This window comes from Oreochromis aureus, linkage group 19 (genome assembly GCF_013358895.1).
Source record: "Oreochromis aureus strain Israel breed Guangdong linkage group 19, ZZ_aureus, whole genome shotgun sequence".
NCBI lineage: Eukaryota > Metazoa > Chordata > Actinopteri > Cichliformes > Cichlidae > Oreochromis > Oreochromis aureus.
In genome coordinates, this window is record NC_052960.1 from 10,912,932 (window position 1) to 10,928,605 (window position 15,674).

The 15,674-nt window shown below is 39.8% G+C and overlaps 2 protein-coding genes across 2 annotated transcripts in view; both read left to right on the plus strand.

Moving 5' to 3' along the window:
• Positions 1-1,498: 1,498 nt before the first annotated feature.
• Positions 1,499-14,380, plus strand: LOC116318128 (plastin-1-like). Its single transcript, XM_039603295.1, has 16 exons — positions 1,499-1,633; positions 1,988-2,078; positions 6,002-6,162; positions 6,248-6,377; positions 9,381-9,513; positions 9,913-9,994; positions 10,662-10,827; positions 11,447-11,589; positions 11,670-11,765; positions 11,944-12,139; positions 12,393-12,471; positions 12,891-13,005; positions 13,113-13,246; positions 13,378-13,501; positions 13,580-13,713; positions 13,809-14,380. The coding sequence occupies exons 2-16, from the start codon at positions 2,009-2,011 to the stop codon at positions 13,945-13,947; spliced, it is 1,902 nt and encodes a 633-aa protein (XP_039459229.1). The 5' UTR covers positions 1,499-1,633; positions 1,988-2,008; the 3' UTR covers positions 13,948-14,380.
• Positions 1,505-15,674, plus strand: part of LOC116318092 (plastin-1-like) — a 42,005-nt gene continuing 27,835 nt past the window's right edge. The window contains exon 1 of the mRNA XM_039603294.1: positions 1,505-1,633. The gene's annotated coding sequence lies outside the window, so the exon portion shown is untranslated. The remainder of the gene's footprint in view (positions 1,634-15,674) is intronic.

Sequence of the window (15,674 nt, forward strand, 5' to 3'; positions counted from 1 at the left end):
AAACAGAAAAAAGGAGCCCAGCTGAAATCATGAAGCAAGTAACAGTGGGAAGATTTGGCTTTCAGAAGGCTTACAGTGTTGGTAGCACAATAAACACCTGTCCCACCTTATTGGAAATGTCCTTTGACAAAACAATCAATTTTCTCAGTTTTAATATAATGTCATTTGCAAATTATTTCATTCTTTTTTTAAATGTCATTTTTACACAGTGTCTAAAGATGAAAAACATTGACTGGACTATAGCAGGCCAAATTTCACACATTCAGCAGCAATTTATTAATATTTAAGGGAAAAAAAGAAGAGAAAGCTGAGATCTACAAAGGTAAAGATAACAATAAAGGTGGAATAAAGTTGGAATGAGGAGGAAGTAACAGTGTTGTTGTGACGTGGAGCATTTTAATCTAGGTGATGCAGCTGGCTCCGTGCCTCAGGTTACAAGGCATTGTGTGGCAATGAAGCAAGCTGTGCAAGCCTCATGTTTTAAACATGTTTGACTTAGATGCAAAATGTGATCATGGCTCCTTAAAAAACAGCTGCAAATACAAAAAACAGTCAACATTATGCGCACATGTTTCACGTGTTTTAGTTAGGTGTCACACTTATACTGACTAAAGTTACAATTCAGTTCACTGTTTGGCTTCATGCTTAGTGGCTATTGTAAAATAGCCTTTGGTAATAAATATGCTGATTTGTGCACCTGCTGCAATGTGACTAAATTAAATTTAATTAACTTCTTAAAAACTTCTATGCTATCCTACAACTAATGGCCGCTTATTAACCAAAGCATAAAAAAGTTAACTGTTTATTTTTAGGGATGTGAGCCACAATGGTAGCAGTCACCGTTTAGGCATAGCTGCTAAAAAAAAGGCCTACCAGCCAGCAATGTGTGAAAGAGAAAATAAAACAGAGCTTCCAAGTTATTAAAAGTACTTGGTATCGCTCTGATCTGATCAATAAACTGAAGATGAAAAGTCCAAAGTATAAAAGCAACAGGTCATAGTTTTGCAAGGTGTGTACTAGGATGAGCTGAAATGCTGGGCAACTGTCCCTGCATAAAGCCAAGCTAACTGTTTGCCCCTGCGTCCTTTCTTCGTGCTTCAAGCCACATTAACAGTCTCGTGAATTAAGACTGATATTCAAATTTTATTCAGTTAATTTAGGCGTGCTTATCTATCACTAAGCAAACGTGAGCTCTAACAGAGCAGTCAGGGCAAAAATGACCCATATTTCTATTATCAAACTGCAGGCTGTGCATTTGGAAAACATTTATTTATATATACATATGTTTACCTTTTTTTCAGCTCTCACTACTTTGGGATGCATTGTAAGGCAGGTGTGCTTTGACTGCAAATGGCCCAGAAGGGGCAAACACTTAAGCCTCCACGACAGAGAATAACAGGATGAGGTGTTAAATGTTAACTGTCAGAAGATGTTTGTCTCAGGGTCCAGGCAGGCCAAAGGTCCATCGTGTGCCTCCACCCACTGACTCCTCCTAAAAGAGATACTCAGCTCTCCAGTGCATCTACAATCCAGCTTCCTCTCTGCTCCGGTTTGAAACCTTGCAGAGCTCTGGAAGACTAGAGAGGCTTACTGCTCGAGACAGGACTGAGAGGGGAAACATGGTAATGTGAAGGTAATTGTCCTTGACTTGTCTCACTTTGCTTTTCTTGTCCTTCAAGCAAAGAAGCATGTTTTACTTTAAAATGCTTTGGATTCAGAGATTAATGAAGAATCTTTAATGTATTTAAATGTGTTTGTATGTGGATGCTGATATGGGTGTAGATTGGAGAAAAAGAGATGTTAGTTCAAATGAAACCTACTTTTTAAAAATTTTGATTTAAAGTTTTCACATGTATAGTAAATACATGTCTTTGCAGTAATAAAGTGTTACAGCTCTCATGTTGAGTTGTCAGGTTGATCAGACTTTGTGTCCGTTGCTGAAAATTGCCCTTGTTGTGTGTTTTGGGGGGTTGGGGGCGCATTTCAGGTGCACAAAGTTGAAGCTACTATGGACAGTCACGTCATACAGATTTCCCGAGATGACTTGGAAGATCTAAAAGAAGCCTTCAACAAAATCGGTCAGTTTCACATAGAATCACGAACATGCATGCACAAACACACAAACACAACACACACACGGAAACTCTAACATGACCCTATAAAGGTTTTGACGGTAATTCTGAACAAAGAAAGAGTTTCACTACCATCATAAAATAAAAGACTCATACGTAAGCCAGTTTTACTGCTTGCATTGTACTTTTTGTGAGAGACAGTTTCACGTATAATAAACGTTGCCAAATTTTATCAGTTAACAATCACAGCTGCACAGTTGCAAAGATCTTGATAATAATGAGCGGTGTAAGAAAACAGATATTATCTTCCCATTTCTGCATGACATAAAAATATCAAGCACAAAGGATAACAGGTCAAAGGCATCAAACAGCAATTTGGAGCAATTTGAAAATTATTTTTAACACTGTTTTTAACACTCATGTTTCTTGGAACCTTGAAAGTCTGAACAAAACGCGAGAGAAATCCATCCAGTAGCTGCTTAGCTACCTCTAATGAAGAGCTGGATAGGTTTTGACATCATCAGTGAAAACAGCACCAATAAAGTGCCACAAATAGTTTTTGGCTCATTTTAGTAACAAACCAGAAGCCCAGTGGCCACTGACATGCAGCCCCAGTGCAATGAAGTTTGTCCACATGAAACAATAAAGTTTAGAATTGATAGAAAAGAAAGTTTACAATAATAAACTTGTACCTAAAAGTTATTTTTAATAGGTAAATAAAACTGAAACTGAAGCCAATAGCAATCTACTATGAAATGAATCTTTTAATTCATTTGAAAGCCTGATGCTTAGCCTCGTCCACCCCAGCTGTAAAACTCAGAAACCAGTCTTACTTGTTATCATCTATCGTCCACCTGGGCCTTACACAGAGTTTCTCTCTGATTTCTCAGACTTTTTATCTGATTTAGTGCTCAGCTCAGATAAAATAATTATTGTGGGTGATTTTAACATCCATGTAGATGCTAAAAATAACAGCCTCAACATCGCATTTAATCTGTTATTAGACTCAATTGGCTTCTCTCAAAATGTAAAAGAACCCACCCACCACTTTAATCACACTAGATCTTGTGTTAACATATGTCATAGAAACTGAACATTTAACAGTGTTTCCTGAAAACCCTCTGCTGTCTGATCATTTCCTGATAACATTTACATTTACAATAATTGATTACACAGCAGTGGAGAGTAGACTTTATCACAGTAGATGTCTTTCTGAAAGTGCTGTAACTAAGTTTAAGAATATAATCCACCCACTGTTATCATCTTCAATGCCCTGTACCAACATAGAGCAGAGCAGCTATCTGAACACTGCTCCAACAGAGGTCGATTATCTTGTTAATAATTTTACCTCCTCACTACGTACGACTCTGGATACTGTAGCTCCTGTGAAAACTAAGGCCTCAAATCCGAAGTACCTGACTCCGTGGTATAATTCTCAAACACGTAGCCTAAAGCAGATAATTCGTAAGCTGGAGAGGAAATGGCGTGTCACAAATTTAGAGGATCATCATTTAGCCTGGAGAAATAGTTTGCTGCTTTATAAGAAAGCCCTCCATAAAGCCAGAACATCTTACTATTCATCACTGATTGAAGAAAATAAGAACAACCCCAGGTTTCTCTTCAGCACTGTAGCCAGGCTGACAAAAGTCAGAGCTCTACTGAGCCAACAATCCCTTTAACGTTAACGAGTAATGACTTCATGAACTTCTTCACAAATAAAATTTTTATCATTAGAGAAAAATTACCAATAACATCCCACAGATGTAATATTATCTACAGCTACTTTTAGTACCATCGATGTTAAGTTAGACTCTTTTCTCCAATTGATCTTTCTGAGTTAACTTCAATAATTAATTCCTCCAAACCATCAACGTGTCTTTTAGACCCCATTCCTACAAAACTGCTCAAAGAAGTCCTGCCATTAATTAATTCATCAATCTCTAATAATCGGCTATGTACCACAGGCCTTCAAGCTGGCTGTAGTTAAACCTTTACTTAAAAAGCCATCTCTAGACCCAGCAGTCTTAGCTAATTATAGACCAATCTCCAACCTTCCTTTCATATCAAAAATCCTTGAAAGAGTAGTTGTCAAACAGCTAACAGATCATCTGCAGAGGAATGGCTTATTTCAAGAGTTTCAGTCAGGTTTCAGAGCTCATCACAGCACAGAAACAGCTTTAGTGAAGGTTACAAATGATCTTCTTATGGCCTCTGACAGTGGACTCATCTCTGTGCTTGTCCTGCTAGACCTCAGTGCTGCGTTCGATACTGTTGATCATAATATCCTATTAGAGCGATTAGAACATGCTGTAAGTATTAAAGGTACTGTACTGCAGTGGTTTGTATCATATCTATCTAATAGACTCCAATTTGTACATGTAAATGGAGAGTCCTCTTCACCCACTAAGGTCAATTATGGTGTTCCACAGGGTTCAGTGCTAGGACCAATTCTATTTACATTATACATGCTTCCCTTAGGCAGCATCATTAGAAGACATAGCATAAATTTTCACTGCTATGCAGATGACACGCAGCTCTATCTATCCATGAAGCCAGGTAACACACACCGATTAGTTAAACTGCAGGAATGTCTTAAAGACATAAAGACCTGGATGGCCGCTAACTTTCTGCTTCTTAATTCAGATAAAACTGAGGTTATTGTACTCGGCCCTGAAAATCTTAGAAATATGGTATCTAACCAGATTCTTACTCTGGATGGCATTACCTTGGCCTCCAGTAATGCTGTGAGGAACCTTGGAGACATTTTTGACCAGGACATGTCCTTCAATGCACATATTAAACAAATATGTAAGACTGCTTTCTTCCATTTGCGCAACATCTCTAAAATTAGAAATATCCTGTCTCAGAGTGACGCTGAAAAACTAGTTCATGCATTTATTACTTCCAGGCTGGACTACTGTAATTCTTTATTATCAGGAAGTCCTAAAAACTCACTGAAAAGTCTTCAGCTAATCCAAAATGCTGCAGCAAGAGTCCTGACAGGGACTAGAAAGAGAGAGCAGATTTCTCCTGTTTTGGCTTCCCTTCATTGGCTTCCTGTTAAATCCAGAATTGAATTCAAAATCCTGCTCCTCACATACAAGGTCTTAAATAATCAGGCCCCATCTTATCTTAATGACCTTGTAGTACCATATCACCCTATTAGAGCACTTCGCTCTCGCTCTGCAGGCCTACTTGTTGTTCCTAGAGTATTTAAAAGTAGAATGGGAGGAGAGCCTTCAGTTTTCAGGCCCTCTTCTGTGGAACCAGCTTCCAGTTTGGATTCGGGAGACAGACACTATCTCTACTTTTAAGATTAGGCTTAAAACGTTCCTTTTGCTAAAGCATATAGTTAGGGCTGGACCAGGTGACCCTGAATCCTCCCTTAGTTATGCTGCAATAGGCGTAGGCTGCCGGGGATTCCCATGATGCATTGAGTTTTTCCTTTCCAGTCACCTTTCTCACTCACTATGTGTTAATAGACCTCTCTGCATCGAATCATATCTGTTATTAATTTCTGTCTCTCTTCCACAGCATGTCTTTATCCTGTTTTCCTTCTCTCACCCCAACCGGTCGCAGCAGATGGCCGCCCCTCCCTGAGCCTGGTTCTGCCGGAGGTTTCTTCCTGTTAAAGGAGTTTTTCCTTCCCACTGTCGCCAAAGTGCTTGCTCATAGGGGGTCATATGATTGTTGGGTTTTTCTCTGTATTTATTATTGTGCTATCTACTGTACAATATAAAGCGCCTTGAGGCGACTTTTGTTGTGATTTGGCGCTATATAAATAAAATTGAATTGAATTGAATTGAATTGTACTAAAACACATCCAACTGACTACAAACATTTTTATTCATACAGTAACTATATGAATCTTTATTCTTTGTGAAGCAAATGATTTGCCGTTTTTGTATTTTCTGTGTCTCTCTGTCTAGATATTGATAACAGCGGCTATGTGAGTGAATGGGAGCTACAGGAGCTGTTCAAACAGGCAAACTTCTCCCTTCCAGGCTACAAGGTCCGAGAGATCGTCGAGACCTTCATCGCTGGAGATACAAACAAAGATGGAAAGATCAGCTTTGAGGAATTTGTCTCTGTAAGTTTTGGTACAGCCTTGGAGTAAATACACAAATTTACTCACCCGATTACACATGAAGTAATGCATCGTGTTTTGCTGTCAGATCTACCAAGACCTGAAGAGTAGACAGATCAGCAAGACATTTAAAAAACTTGTATCACGGAGGGATGGGATTCGTTCTTTTGAAGGAACATCAGGGAACACCAGCGAGGGAACCCAGCATTCCTACGCTGGTGAGTGACAGTAAGCGTGTGTGTGTGTGTGTGTGTGTGTGTGTGCATGTGTGAATGTGTTTGCGTGTGTGTGTGTGTTGATGATGAATTCCCAATTATTGCACCAGTGAATGATTTTTGTGTGCATGATTAGCTCCAGCTTGTAAAACAAAGATGTTACTGAAAATTATATTATATTATATTATATTATATTATATTATATTATATTATATTATATTATATTATATTATATTATATTATATTATATTATATTATATTATATTATATTATATTATATTATATTATATTATATTATGTGAGTAGTTCTTTAAATCCACTTATAGGGTATCCTAAGCAGTTAAATTTAATAAACATTTTATAACACCCATATACTGGATAATGTTTATTTATTAATGTTAGCAAATGCACCTCATTTACTAGGAATTTATTTTCACTATACAGAGTGTTTAATCTTATTTTTAGCTATTCTGTATCTCAAACCCTTGTTCCAAGGTAGGTTAATTAGTTAAATACAGCATATCTAAAAAAAAAAATATTTAAAATTAAACAAAAGATGAAGTCACTGAAAAAAATTGAGTTGACTGTACTGTAGATTGTGAAATGAATTATAATTTAATGTAACAGCATTATAATGTTTATTTGAGGTGGTACAAAACAACTGTAGGCTTCCCTTTGATTTTCTTGGCTGTTTAATTTTATTTCTTTGTCCATTAAAGATCAGATAATAGTGGAAAAGGTTTCCCTGAGGGCTGTAGAGAGTTAATAGTTTATATTTGTGATTAAACAGTTCAGTCTAACAACATCAATTATTCTAATAAACATCATAAACAATCTACTAATCAGCTGAGTGGCTACCCACTGGCTTCCCATGGATGGTGGTGGTGACTGAAGCAGCCAGATCCCTCAGCCTACTGGCTGCTTCAGTCACAACCACCATCCATGGGAAGCCAGTGGAGGTAGTTGGCTCTTGACAGAGGCAGTCGCACTTTCTCCTTCTCCCTCTCCTTCTCCCTTATCTTTCCTGCTTGGCTTCTCATGTCTTTTGTATAGTCTCGCTTGTTCTCTAACCCTAAGAGAGTCTCCCAGACTTGTTCTCTAAAAACATAAAGAAGAATTATGGATTTGATCAACTGGTCCCTTAACGGAATTGACACACTCCTGGGCTTGGGAGAGCCCGATTGTCCTGCGGAGACGTTTGCTGCCGGATACTCGATGGTCGGTTGCGTTGTGTGTCTGGCGACACTCTCGATGGAGGACATTGAATGACATCTACCAATTCGGAACTACGGTTACAGAGTTCTGGCAGATTGGAGCTGGCTCGGACCTGGCTTATCAAAGAACAAGAAGCGGCTACAGCTGTTCAAGCTGGCCGACATGATAGACGATGGGCAGGGCTGTGAGTACTCAGACTGTGGTTTTTTTTAACACAATATGGACAAGATCTTGGAGAAGCTCATGGCTCTGCTATATGGATAACATCTTGAAGAAGAACAACAGGAATTGAGAGACCTGGTGACCAGTGACGGACATTAGACCAACTGTAAAATTGGATGCAGTTTGTTCGCACTAACCAAAACAACTACCATCTTCATCTCATGCGGCCCCCCTGGCGCCAGCTGGATGCTCAAGGCAAAAGCTGGCAAATTCTCCCTTAGATAATAAGACTGTTTGTTATGACTCTCTCCCTCCTCATTCAAGGTCACCCGCGTCGACTGAAGATTGTTGACTTTTGCTTAACCGGGTGAAGGGACATTTTCTCTCGGTTGAGCACGGAACACACACTCACATGCACACATATGCATGTACACTGACACAGACCTACACTCACCCCCCCACCCCCTCCAAACGCCTTCGAAGCTTATGTCTTCTGTGTTGTAAGATGTGCTGATTCATGTGTTATGTGCTGAGGTGTTTTTTTCTGTTCTCAAACTGATCTCCCTGTTGGAGCTCAGTCTGGGGGGAGTTCTTTTTTTCTCCTTGTCTTTCCTTATGTTGTGCATTTTCCATTGTTATACCTCTCTGACCTGTCTACCCCATGTGATGTTTGTGTAATGTATGTATGGTCAGAAGGGTAAGATGGCGCTGGCAAGGCTGGCAGCCTTAACCCAATTTCCCTTGGGATGAATAAAGTATTATCAATCAATCAATCAATCAATCAATCAATCAATCAATCAATCAATCAATCAATCAATCAATCAATCAATCAATCAATCAATCAATCAAATACCTGGGAACCGTCTTTGACAACCTCCTAAATTCTCTGCCAACACAGAGGAGATTCTCAGGAGGTGCCACCAACGGCTATACCTCCTCAGGAAACTCAAGTCCTTTGGAGTCAGCACACCCATCATGATGACTTTTTACTATGCCTTCCTGGAAAGCATCATGACCTTCTCCTTTACCTGCTGGTTCCACTCCCTCAGCCTTCAGAACAGGAACAGACTGCAGCACACTGCATCAGTGTGCTCTAAAATCATTGGCCTACCTGTCAGAACTCTGGCACAGGTTTCAGCCAACAGGCCCTTAGACAGGCAGCCAAAATCATTAATGACCCCTCTCACATTCTTCACCCCGCATTTCAATGGCTCCCCTCTGAGCGACGCCTCTGCTGCATTTCCTGCAGGACTGAGAGGAGGAGAGCCACCTTTGTCCCTAAAGCCACCCTGCTTTAAAGCCACTCCAGCCAATAAGGCCATTTCCCACACCCATAAACATAAACTACTCCACACACTTTTTTTATACTGCCGACACTTTATTCACCTTTCAGTCACTTTAATTTTAAAACTGTGTAATTTTAAAACTGTGTATATACTGTATATTCTATGTATTTATTATCTCACTATTATTGCCTGTTTATGCCCTGTCCTTATCTTCAACATCATGCTGCTCTCTTGTATCTTAATTGCCCCTTGGGGATAAATAAAGTCTTTCTGATTCTGATTCTGATTCTCTCTTGTTTAAACTCTTACATTACTTACTGCAGAAATTTATATGTGTGTTTAGATGAGGAGAAGGTGGCTTATGTAGACTGGATCAACAAATCTTTGGCAAAAGATCCAGACTGCCAACATCTGCTGCCCATGAACCCTGACGATGAAAGCCTCTTCACCTCCGTCAGCGATGGCATCCTCTTATGGTATTAACACAAGCTCATGCACACAGCCAACCAAGAATAAGCTCATCTATAAACATTTTTATTTTGCACTTTTATGTTGTAGCAAAGGTTAAAAGAGAAATGGTGTAATCTTGTTTTACTATTGTTTTATAGTGTTTCAGAGCTCCTTCCTGCTCCTGTTTCTCTTTATTTTACAACTGCTATCTTTCACAGACGAAAGATAGCAAGTGAACTATCAGATGGCAGAGATAAACAGTACATGTTGGATATAAAAAGGGGGAACTGAGAGCACTAAAGGGTCAGGAATCAAACTTGTGACTACCCAGTGCCCTAATCTGACCCTAAGTTACACTTATCTTAAACTAGATTCAGACTTCACGCTTCACTCTTTTGCTTGTTTAAAAAAAAAATCTCTTTCAGCAAGATGATCAACCATTCTCAGCCAGACACGATTGATGAAAGAGTCATCAACACTAAGAAACTTACCACCTTTCATATGAGAGTGAGTAGCAGTTCTGAGTGAGTGGCTAAATACATATATATTACTTTACAATTCCTGCTGATTTTTAGCTGAGAGCATCTGTACAACTCTATCATCACATTGCCACATTCTGTGCTTACTAAAAGAATCTGCTGCTGTTTTTTATAAGAGGCCAGCTTATGATCTCTGTTGCACCTAAAAAAGTAGAAAAAAAATGAAGGGAGTGAAGGGAAATTCTCATTTAAGACACGACTACTTTAAAAGACTTGAATGTATTCGGATAGATTTACTGTAGCTGGCACATGATAAGTCCTCTACTGAACATATGGATGTCAACTGAGATGATGATAGGTAGTAAATGTGTTAATGTGTTATTCTGAATATACTGATTCTCCTGGAATGTTGGACTTTGCAAAAAAGCCTGTAATATATTAACTTTTTACTGCATCGTCCTCTTCTTTTTCTTCTGCTGTGTTATATCCCATGAACACTTCTTCCTGGATGATATTTGTCCATCAGCAGTTCCATTTTGAGCTTCTGCTGATTTCTGCTTAGTTTCTTATTATTGGCAGGATTCAGTCTGTAGTCTATATTTTCGCTGAGCTGTTAAAACAACAGAAACACTGCTGTATGACATGACACTGTTTCAGACTTTGATTTAAAATGCTGATGGTGTGAGTGTTTGTAGGAGAATCTGGTCTTGGCCCTGAATTCAGCCTCAGCTATTGGGTGCACGGTGGTGAGCATGGATGCCCATGACTTGATGGCTGGAAAACCCCACCTGGTTCTGGGATTGCTCTGGCAGGTTATCAAGATTGGCGTCCTAGCTGACTTAGAAATCAGCAGGAACGAAGGTCAGCGCACACCTGCATGCACACACACAACTTCACATTTACAGCACTCACCCATATGGGATGCAGTTCATGATATAGATGTTTGAAAAGTAAAAGCAAAAGGCAAAACAGTGGAGCTTGTTAGGTTGAAACTGTATAACACAGTCTTCGTCAGAGTTCAGTACACTGGGGTTCAAGTCCCTAAAAGCCTGAACCATGAAATAATCACCAGAAAACTTTTTTTTTTTTAATGAGTGTTTATTGAACCTTCTGGCAATTAAAAAAAAAAAAAAAATAGAATAATTTGCGAGTGTTCGTGATTATAGGTTTATTTTCTGTAAGCAGGTAACACATTTGGTGCTTTATTTTATTTTATTTTATTTTTATTTTTATATGTTATATTGTATTATCTATAATCAGACAGCCTCTAGGTACAAAAATATGTTACAAATTTTTTGTTGCTTTTTTCGTAAAAAATTATCGAATTTTTTTGCGCATCTTCTTTGCTTTGACCAGCATAACCACAACTGTATTACTTTTAATTGAGAGTGTCTTGCTGCTTCGAGGTAAAAATGCAGTTTTTGATTAATTTCCTCTTTCTTGCTTTAACAGTTGTTTAACTGCTGTTATGTGTTTTCAGGTCTGATTGCCCTTCTAGAAGATGGAGAATCACTGGAGCACCTAAGGTCTCTCCCCCCTGACGAGATGCTGCTCCGTTGGGTCAACTATCATCTACGCAATGCAGGAATGGAAACAATCAGCAACTTCAGCGAAGACATCAAGGTACCGTGCAGAACAAATACACACACATGTGAATACACAGTGTCATGAGTGTAACCCCATCTTGTACTCTCCCACCGAAGGACTCGCGGGCCTACTTCCACCTGATGGATCAGATCACTTCCTGTGAGGAGGAGGAATTCCAAATGAAGATAAAAATTGACATGAGCGGCCTCAATGTGAGTCACAAAATTTTCACATAACAGCAAGAAACTAATAAATGAAGCTAAATGTAAAGATCAACATTTCATTCTGTCATTTTAACCAGTTTTCTTCAAATTCTGATATGATTATAATTACATAGTGTCTGTACTGTTCTTTTATGCATATATGTCTGTGTGTGTGTTTGTTGTGAAGGAGTGGGATTTGGAGAAAAGGGCTGAGCTGATGCTGCAGCAGGCGGCCAAACTGGAATGCAGGCAGTTTGTTACTGCTCGTGATGTCACATCTGGAAACAGCAAACTGAACACACTCTTCGCGGCCAACCTGTACAACATGCACCCCGGTCTGCAGAAGCCTCAGAGGAATGAAAGTGAAATAGAGCACATAGAGAGTGAGATATATTCACCACTGCATGTTGGCCTTACAATTACACGACAGAGTCATAAAATGCTGAAATGTACAGTACACATATTAGCCATAAAATGAGCATGCAGAAAACAGATGTGATGCTATGCTAGTTATACGTGCCATAGACCAATAAAAAGCCAGAGATGACAATAAGTGCTTGAGGGTGTGGCGGAAGTCCAGACTATAGATGAAGTCAACTGTATGATAACATGTACGATTTCTTCATATCATTCCAGAGGAGACCAGAGAAGAAAAAACATTTTGCAACTGGATGAACTCTCTGGGTGTTTCTCCACATGTGCACCATCTTTACCAGTATGTCATCAGTTATACATAATCATGTTGACCATATCAGTTATTTAGGGTGAATGGAGCTGTAAATAAGGGTTACAGCTTCATTTAATGATTAGGCTGAGTGTCCTCATATAACATTGTACTGAAGACTCCACAAGAGTAAGATATGGGCTTAGCTTTAAACTTAAATTTTAATGGTTTCCTCATGCAGACAGCATTGAAAATAAAGTTTGAAAATAATAAATCCCTTATTTAAATATAAGTGTTATTGTTTTTATTTATTAGCTTTAAAGCACAGTAAAACATGAGCTCCCCCTAAGACTGCTAAAACTCCATAATTCAACAAAAATAGAGAGGACATGCTCTAAGTGTTCTCAGTGGTGGTCTTTTTTCTTCTTTTTCTATTGAAATCAATTATCTGTGTCATTGTTTTCTTCCAGTGACCTGTGTGACGGCTTGGTGATTCTGCAGCTTTATGATAAGGTCAATGTGCCTGTGGACTGGAAGAAAGTCAACCGCCCTCCTTATCCTGCGCTGGGGGCCAATATGAAGAAGGTACTACATGCAAACAAGCAGAGCACAGTGATGATGACAGGAAACGCACAGCAGTGGGAAATATGAGAGATGCAACGTTGTTTTTTGTTTTTTTCCCTGTATCCCAGCTGGAAAACTGTAACTATGCTGTGGACCTGGGCAGGGATGCTGCCCGCTTCTCCCTGGTTGGAATTGGAGGAGTAAATCTAAATGAGGGGAGTCGTGTACACACCTTAGGGCTGGTCTGGCAGCTGATGAGGAGGTATGTGCACGCAGAGCTGCAGGATGTTTTGCTTGCTGTAGTATATTGTTTGGTGAAAACAGACAGTCCGTGGTTTGGCGCCGCTGCTCCTTGTATAGTTTCAGTTACCTTTAATTCTTACAATCCTCCAGGTACACAGTTCAGGTTTTGTCCGATTTGGGTGATGGAGAGAGGGTGGTAGATCAAATCATCCTGGACTGGGTCAACAAGATGCTGAGCCAGAATGGAAAGGATACACAAATCCGCAGCTTCAAGGTGTGTATCTTTGTTTGTGAAATGGTATGATATCAAAAGACTGTGTGCTTTAAACCCCTTTTTGCCCGTTTTCTGCAGGACAAGCTGATCAGCACCAGCCTGCCAGTGATTGACCTGATCGATGTAATTGATCCGGGGAAGGTCAACTTCGACATGGTGGCAAGAGGAGAAAATGGAGTGCTGAAGGAAGACGATAAAATCAACAATGCCAGGTAAGAAAAAAAATATTTTTTAAACTCCCAAACTCTTCGTATTTTTTGCTCTTTTATCATCTCCTGAGTCCTCTCTCCTTCTGTGCTCCTCCAAGTTATGCAATTTCATCGGCTCGTAAGATTGGCGCTCGTGTCTACGCTCTGCCTGATGATTTGGTGGAGGTCAAACCCAAGATGGTGATGACTGTGTTTGCCTGCCTCATGGGGCATGGTATGAAGAAAGCCAAACGCTGAAGTGGGTACAAACAACATTGAATGAAGATGAAAAAAAAAGTATTTTACTTAAAAAAAATATTTTTATTTCTTTTCTTTGAGTTTTAAACTTGCCGTGCGTCAGGGCCGGCTATACACTGGGGCACGAGGGGGCAACGCCCCCTTAAACGAACATCCTGCCCCCTTAAATCAAACTTTTAGAAGTTGAGAAAGAAAATAATAGACTACCCCCTGTTGAAGTACGCCAACTTCATGGATTCTTTTTGATGGTAGGGATCAGGCAGAGACTTTTACTTCCAAAATCAGACGTCTTTATTTGCGCTGGAAGTAAATAAAATACAAATGCATCTGAAGATCATCCTATGGAGTCTTATTCTAAAGGCTGATCTGAGGAGCATTCCTCACACACACACCTTTATAGCGTGTGTGTGTGTGTGTGTGTGTGTGGTGGTGGTGGTGGTGGGGGTGGGGGGGCTGCCCCTCCTCAGTAGTCTTCCACTTCTCTCGGTATTGTTCACCCTGAGGTTGCACTCCCCCAGGCTTGTACCTGTGGCTTCCTGTCCTGGGGGTGGGGGTTGGCTGTTCTCCTGCCCTGCACCCCAGCCCTTTGTTCATGTTCCAAGACTATTTTTCTTGGACAATTTCGCATGCATTCTTAACCCCTAGCAACTGCCATATTATAATGTTACAAGCAATTGAAAAACTCTACAGTCTCTCAAACTCCAATGTATACCAAGCAATCTATTACTTTTAACCCCCCAAACTGAATATGGGCATGATTTACTACAGTAGCTGAAAAATCCGCTGGAAAAGGCACAAATGACATGATAGGTTTCACTTCTGGTTCGCTCTTTCCCTCCGTGCTCTGTTTGTGTTCAGGCTCACACAGCACTCACCCTCCTTCCAGTTAAACAGCCAAATCACTGTTAGTATGGAAATGAGGCAGTGTCACGTTTTTCAGTAGGTATGGCTCTATTATTCTTTTTCAAGAAATAAAAGCTGTAAATCATTTTCCATCAATAAAGATAATTCTTTTTTTTTTATGTAAGATTGTTCTTTGCTTTATTATACTTAACCCATTCTATTTACTTCTTCTGCAATATGAGCCAGAGATCCAGCAGAAGAACAAGCAGAATTATACACACATCTGTTCTGTCAAATACATTTTATGTCTGTAAATGTTGTTCATTGAATATTGCTATTTAATTAATAAAGAGAATCTGTTAAATGTACGAAGTACTGTGGAAAGGGCTGTGGAAAGTGGGGGTACATCTTCAAATACAAGCTGGGCGAACTTTGGGTCTGTCAGCTGAATGAAGGAGAAAGCAACGAGCAACCTTGTGAAGTTGACTTCCGGGGACTGGGCCGTGCTGAAGCTGCTGATTGTGCTCACCACTGGAGAGACGAGCGAGGATTTCCCTATTCCTGAAGAGGAAGATGTTGCTTCTAAAAGACGACAGAGAGAGGAAGATAATGTTCTTCCTCCTCCCCCTCCTTCTTCTCTTTCTAACTCATCAAGCGATAGTAAAGACAAGTTTCCCCTGCAGAAAAACTTCAGAGAGAGGGGAAAGAGAATCTTTCCTCTTCCGAAGAAGTGAACGAGGAAGAGGATCTCCAAGTCTTGGAGGATGACTTTTACGCTGAAAATTATTACAGCATCAGAAAAAGAGTCCTCACCCCTCGTTTTATTCCTTCCATTCAACATTTGCTGATTGCCCGCAACATCAAGACGGACAACGTCGAAGTCG

Coding starts and splice junctions, on each gene's coding strand:
- LOC116318128 (XM_039603295.1), top strand. CDS start 2,009: ATGGACAGTCACGTCATACAGATTTCCCGAGATGACTTGGAAGATCTA. Junction 2,079..6,001: donor AGAAGCCTTCAACAAAATCG/GTCAGTTTCACA, acceptor CTCTCTGTCTAG/ATATTGATAACAGCGGCTAT. Junction 6,163..6,247: donor GCTTTGAGGAATTTGTCTCT/GTAAGTTTTGGT, acceptor TTTTGCTGTCAG/ATCTACCAAGACCTGAAGAG.